General features: G+C 39.5%; 1 protein-coding gene across 1 annotated transcript; it reads left to right on the forward strand.

The window, feature by feature from the left end:
* The first annotated feature begins 2,952 nt into the window (after positions 1-2,952).
* On the forward strand, positions 2,953-3,660 carry LOC149230860 (uncharacterized). Its single transcript, XM_089381439.1, has one exon. It carries the CDS (start codon positions 2,953-2,955, stop codon positions 3,658-3,660), a length of 708 nt encoding a protein of 235 aa, XP_089237565.1.
* Positions 3,661-7,080: the final 3,420 nt, after the last annotated feature.

A 7,080-nucleotide genomic window follows, 5' to 3' on the forward strand; every position in this document is an offset into this window, starting at 1 on the left:
TCGTTCATTTATTCCACTAGTGATATTAAATCTTTATTTGTAAGAGTTTTCTAACTACTAAAATCATGTAATGGAAAGGTTTGCTAATACGAAGTTCCCTGCTCCATTTGAAATTTGGAATTTGTATGATGCCAGCTCAGATTACTCCTTCCCAGATTCTTCTAAACATTTTATCTTGCTTTTTGTTTTCAGTCGATACCCTGTTCGGATGGATTTCTCTATTAATTGAACAAAATTTTTTTATTTTCTATTGTTTTGATATAGTCGTGTGGCACTGGTCCCTCTTGGACATTATGACTCTGATATAAATTTTCTTTCACAACTAAATGTGTATTAATTCTTTATTTCGTTTATTTTACCGCATCTTATGTGTTTTCAAATTATTTTGAATGGTAATGGGTTGGTGTTCTGGTGTGTGTGTATATATATATATATACACACACACACACATATACATATTATTACCCCTCCATGTAGAATCATAATGAATTTATGATTTACTAGAGTTATTTGTTTCTGGTTAATTTGCAAATAATGAGTGACCTACACAGGTCTGATGTAGTCTTTGGTTCAAAAGGATGGTTTCAGAAGGTGTTCTAGGTTGTCGGTCTTTATTGGTTGGCCCATGATCCAAGCCAAACTATGTGCCTCTCTAGTTATTGAATTGGTTTTTCATATTACACATTATTACCCCTCCATGCAGAATCATAATTAGTTTATGATTTACTAGATTTAATTGTTTCTGGTTGATTTTCAAATAACGAGTGACCTACACAGGTTGAATATAGTCTTTGGTTCAATAGGGTGGTTTCAAAAGGTGTTCTAGGTTGTCGATCTTTATTGGTTGGCCCATGATCCAAACCAAATTGTGTGCCTCTCTGGTTATTGAATTGGTTTTCCAGATTCTGCACTTAATAATATCTTTGTACTATGAAATTTATTAAATTTTCAATGTTGAACATATATTGCAAACCTTAGAACTTTCATGAAATTTCCTTCACTTAGTTATTACTGTATGGTTAGGGTTTCAGTGAAAGAATATTTGTCCAGTTCCATCACTTACTTTATTGTTTCTTCAAAGAGAGTAAATTTTATTCCCTTGGTAGTTCTATTTGTAATTATTATTCATTTGTTTATGGTGCTAACAATTATTCTATTTACTATTGTCAGTCCAGGGTCGGGTAGGACCTGATCCTTTTAGGACCTACCCTGACCCACTAGACTTAGTTACTTATGCTTGATGAAATAATGATTGTTCCATAGATGAGCGTATGGTTCATTAAAGAGGAACAAGCCCATTCCTTTATACCACTATTGTTACTATTATCTCATTTGTACTTCTAGGTTTCCTTTCATCCATCCAAACTTAATGTTATGTACAAGTTCTTTCCTTGTAGTTAATTTTTCTTTAAAGATTACAAAAACTTTCCAATGTACAGAAAATAGAGTGTCCCGCTTATGCAAAGATCATACAGATTGCAGAAAACTTCACTGTACAGACAAATAAAGTCATTTTCTTTTCTTTTTATATAACAGCATAAATATCACAACCATTTTCAGAAACCCTTTGTACTATTTCCCTACAGTTTCAACATGAAATAAATGTTCAACATAAGAGCATTTGGTTCTTTTCAATCCATTGCATATCCATCTCGGCACTATTAAGTTCTCAAACAATGTTTTATTCCACACATTTACAAAGACCACAACATTTAGAGAAATTACATAAGTTCTGGAAAAGTAATTGTAGTTACTGGTTTCAGTCTAAACAATCAAGGAATTCAACCAGGAGAAATACCACTCCTCCTAACCAACGAGAATGGAAATTATGCCCAAGTCTCCCACCGATCCAGTTTGTCGCTCCCAGAACAGATTCTTGACAATGACCTAACAAGGTTTGTTCAAAGGCATAAAGACTGTACAAGTCCAGCCAAAGAACTCATAAACTCAAAAGTTTGTCTTAGGGATTCCATAAGCTCCAACAAACTCAATAATACCCTAACTGGAAACTTCCTACCTTCCTTCAACAACATCCTGCTGCAGGGTTACAAGCTTACAACTTCATTCTCCTCACTTGGACCTCCTCCAACTAAGTACCAAGTCTTCAAGGTTGCCTTAGGTTTGTTTTCTCTCCTCTCACCCTCTTGGCTCCCTTGTCCCAATTGAGATTATTTATCTCTAGGGAGAGGAATAATTGTCTTCTAACTATTTGGTGAGTGAAAACTATTTCATTTAGTGTCTTTTCCCAGTTAATTCCAAGACTTGTCATAACCTTTTGAAATAAATTAAAATAAAACTTTTAAAGCTTAAAGTTTTCCACTTACTTAGCCCATGATTTACCAAATTTTTGCAGTAAAAGTAAATTAAATATTTACTTTTCAGTGAGGGGTGTTACAGTATATGTTAGGTATTACATATACATATTTTTTAAATTCAATTTTTTTGTAATTAAGTATAAGCAATTTTTATAAAAGAAAGTCATGTTATACATATCACATTAAAAGTGCAATTTGACATGGCTCATATATAAACCCTAATTCACATGTTTTGGAGCTAGGGTTTCGATGAAGAAACTATTTGTAGGATTCAAGGGTGGGACTCGAGCTCCAAGAGGTAAAATATTAACAGTTCTTGGCTTCCCATCCCTTCTCTGTTGGAACTAAACACAGGGTCGTAGGCTTTTCCAGCAGGAACAAATGCCCAAGGCATCCTCGTGACTGCCCCTTTCTATATGGCCTTCCAACCTGTTGGTTTAGCCCCTCCTTTAGGTTGTTTCATAGGCTTCTTGGGTAAGATCAAGCATCGGAGGAAAACCACTTTCTTGACTCTGAAGACATTGGCCTAGCGGAAGGAGAGCAGGTTGCCAAGACGACGCCAAAGTGACTAAAAGAATCAAGGAACTTGAAAATCAGAGAAAGGGGCAGGCGTTTAATCTTCAAAGAAGGAATCACTATGGCACAAGTGGCTCTTACTGAGAGCACTGTGTTAGTTGGAAGGGTAAGAGGCCAAAATTACACTCCGATGCGGATACGAAAGTGGACAGCGGAAATTTGGGGAAACCTCCTCATTCAGCTTCCAGGTATTCTCTCACTTTCACGGGGCTGGTTTGCTCTGATTTTTTCCCATCCAGATCAGGTAGATTGGGTTCTCACTCGATATTGGCACATTGAGATGACTCCAATGCTATTGAAAATATGGTCGCCGATGTTCGACCCAGAAAAGGAGAACCATGGAGTTGGGCCAATTTGGGTTCATTTTCTTGCTCTCCCGTTACAGTTTGTGGGGGAAGAGATCTTCAAGGTAATAGTTGATGATTTGGGTGTCTACCTAGATCATGATAGAACCTATCAAGACATAGGTTTTCTAGCAATGGTTCGTATTCTAGTGCATCTAGGTACTAGAGAAGGATTGGTTGAGAGCTACTTGCTACAGATGGATGACATTACTCGGAGGCAGATTTTGGATTACGAAGGCATTCCTTTTCGTTGTCAGAAATTTCATGAAGTGGGGCATCTCTATAAAGACTGTCCAAGAGTTTCAGGGCAGAATCAGATTCCGACCAAAGCATTGGTCTCATCCTCCACTCAAACTTTGGATTCAGACTTCCCTTCTCCAGTGGACATCCAAGAGATTACTTTTCCTTCTAGTTACACACCGTAGCAAGCCGCTTCTCATTAGTCTGCAAGGGCATCAAAACGTCCTCCAGTATAATCCTAAATCCAGGATTTGGCTTTTGTGTGTACTCCCTTCTCCTCTCTTCCTCATTTTTCTCATATAGTAGAAGGTTTTGTTAATTTAAATTCTTCTATGAGTTTTGCTATTTCTCAAGTTGAGGTTAATAAGTTGTGTTCCCCGGTTTGTTTGGTTCCCTCTTCCCCTCTTGCCTTGCCTTCCCCCATTCCTCACCCCTCTGTGGATAGGACCACCTGCTCGATTGATGAATTCCTGAATCAAAGTGGGCTGCACCGATACTTCCTCCAGTCCCTCCCTACTGCACCCTCATCGGCTCTTGGCCCGAACATTAACCCCCCCCCTTCCATTACCCCTAAACCTTCTCGTGGCTGCCAATCAAAAATCTCCAAGGAAATCAAAAGGGCTAGTGCTGAAGTAGCTTCCAGGGTCCAATCCCCAATTGACTGGGTTCTTAGAGCAAAGAGAAACCCTCTCACCACCCCCCCATGATTTGTCTCTCTTTCAATTGTAGGGGTCTAGCCAACCCAGACAAAAAGATGGCTCTCAAGAGACTCTGCCTGTCTGAAAAACTGGATGTAATTTTCTTACAAGAAACTCTGGGAGAAGGTCATCAGATCAATAAGCTCTTATTAAGTTTTCTTCCAGATTGGGATTTTCACTTTCTGGATGTGAAGGGCCGCTTTGGTGGTTGTGCTTTGGGTTTTAATAAACGATCCACAAAAATCCTCAATGTCTGGGGAGGAGAAGGTCTACTTGGGGCTGATATCATATCAATGGAGTTCAACAGACCTTTTAGGATTATCAATATTTATGGCCCTTGTCAGAACAGAGAAGTCTACTAGAATAGGTTTATGGAGGCTGATTTTATGAATCAAGAGAATATAATCATTGGTGGAGATCTAAATTTCTCTCTTGGTTTAGCTGAATCTTGGGGTTCCAGGGGTCAAAGCGATCATCTCACGGCCTTTTTCGAAAACTTGTTGGATTCCCATGACTTTCTAAATATTGACCCTGTAAAGCTTAAGCCAACTTGGAGGAATCGCAGAATGGGGGTTGATGCCCTTGCTAGAAGGTTGGACCGTTTTTTGATCAAAGCCCCTCTCATGGCAAGTTTAAATCTGTTTCATCAATGGGTGGGGAGCAGTGGGATCTTTGATCACTCTCCCATCTTTTTGGAGCTCAAGGGTAACTCTTCTAAACCCCCATCACCTTTCAAATTCAACTCCTCTTGGCTGCTAGAGCCGAGTTTCCGGAACTTGGTCTCAACTTCTTGGATCCATTGCTCTTAGGATGAGATCTCCTCTCCAGGGGAGGTTTTTGCGAAGAATTTAGCAGCTTTAAAAGCCAAATCAATAACCTGGGCTAGAGAAAAACAAAGGAAAGAAGATGAAGAACTACAAAGGATTGAAATGGCTCTCTTAGCATTCGAAAAATTAGTCCCTAATGGTTCAAACTCGGCTGAACAAAAGCTTTAGTTGGTTCAGCTGGAAACTGAAAGAATTAAACTTCTTTTCTCAAAAGAAGAAACTTGGAGACTCAAGAGCAGAGCAATCTGGCTTCAAGCAGGTGATGAAAACTCAAAAAAAATTCAACAATATGCAAGGGGCTGGAAAGCCATCAACACAATCTGGGAATTACAAGATATTGAAGGAAGGAAAGTGGGTACTTTCGAGCAATTGGCTGACATGGGGATTATACACTTCTCTGATATTTACAAAGCCCCCATTGGAATAACTCTTCCAAGCATCATTCGCACAACCGAAGCTCTGCCCAGATTTATCGAACCGGATGAAATTGAAGATCTAAACTCCCAGGTTTCTAGAGAAGAGCTAGAAGCAGTGCTGAAGTGCTTTAAAAAGGATAAGAGCCCGGGGCTTGATGGGTGGCCGATTGAATTCTACAACTCCTTTTTTGAATTAATTGGAGATGATCTCCTCCAGACCATTGAAGAATGTCAAAAATCTGGCAGAATTTTGGAGGTTTTCAATTCGACCTTCCTGGCCCTTATCCCTAAAACTGACAACCCTTCCTCCTTTGATGATTACAGGCCCATTTCCCTCTGCAATAGCATTTACAAAATCATTTCCAAAACAATTTCTCTTCGCATTAAGCCCTTCCTCTCCCAAATGATATCCAAGGAACAATTTGCCTTTCTCATCCATCACCAGATCCATGAAGCTATTGGTACCGCTCAGGAAGCCCTTCACTCGATCAAAAAGCTCCATAAAAAATCAGTCATCCTAAAAATTGATCTTTCCAAAGCCTTTGACTGTGCCTGTTGGTCCTACCTCCAGATTACTCTCACTCACATTGGCTTTCCCTTTTCTTTCATCAACTGGATCATGGGTTGTCTTACATCTGTCTCCTATAGTATACTCATCAATGGAGCGGCCTCGAGGTTCTTTCATGCGGAACGAGGCCTTAGGAAGGGATGCCCTCTCTCCTCGCTTCTCTTTCTCCTCATTATGGAAGGATTTAGTAGGCTGATTAAAAAAGGAAGAGAGGAAGGCTCCTTGGTTGGTGTTTGGATCTCTGATATGTCCTCTATAACCCATCTCTTATTTGTAGATGATGTTCTGATTTTTTTAAATGGATCCTTTCAAGACTCTTATGCTTTCAAGTCCATACTATCCCTTTTTTGTAAAGCTACAGGTATGCAGCCAAATTTTGTGAAATCAACTATTATCATAGTTTCCTGCCAGCCGAATGAAGCAAGATTAGCCTGCCAACTTTTTGAATACGCGAGACAAGACTTGGATGATGGCCTAAAATATTTGGGTTTCAGATTGAAACCAAATGGTTATCGCATAGCAGATTGGGCTTGGCTTATTGCTAAGATTGAAAGCAGAATCAACATTTGGCAATAGCAATGGCTCTCTAGAGCAGGCAGGCTCACTCTACTCAAATTAGTTCTAGAAGCTATTATGGTTTATTAGATGTCGTTGGCCTGGATTCCCAAAGGCATATTAAAAAGAATTCAACAACTATGCTTTCATTTCCTTTGGCGAGGACAAAATTTAGGGAGAACCTTTGCCTGGGTCCATTGGGATTACATTGACAAACCCAAAAAAATGGGAGGCTGCGGCAAAACAAAATTGCAGTTATTCGCTAAAGCTTTGGCTTCAAAAATGGGCTGGCAGCTTATAAACTCCAGAAGTCTTTGGCAGGAAATTTCTTTTTGTAAATACATATATCCGCTCTCAATTTTGGATCGGATCCATAGACCCTCAGTTCCTTGGACTGGCTCCTCCATAATTTGGAAAGCAATATCATAGTCTCTTTCTCTCATCAAGCGAGGTCTGGCTTGGAAAGTTGGTAATGGAGTTCAAGTGAGGATCAGATTGGATACATGGAGTGGCTGTGAGAATGGCCACATACTTCCTTGAC

The sequence above is a fragment of the Pinus tabuliformis genome, chromosome J (genome assembly GCF_031772625.1).
Source record: "Pinus tabuliformis cultivar Carrire ecotype Pingquan chromosome J, CPIR1, whole genome shotgun sequence".
NCBI lineage: Eukaryota > Viridiplantae > Streptophyta > Pinopsida > Pinales > Pinaceae > Pinus > Pinus tabuliformis.

Bases quoted from the DNA above. Each gene is read 5' to 3' on its own strand.
- LOC149230860 (XM_089381439.1), top strand. From the start codon at position 2,953: ATGGCACAAGTGGCTCTTACTGAGAGCACTGTGTTAGTTGGAAGGGTA.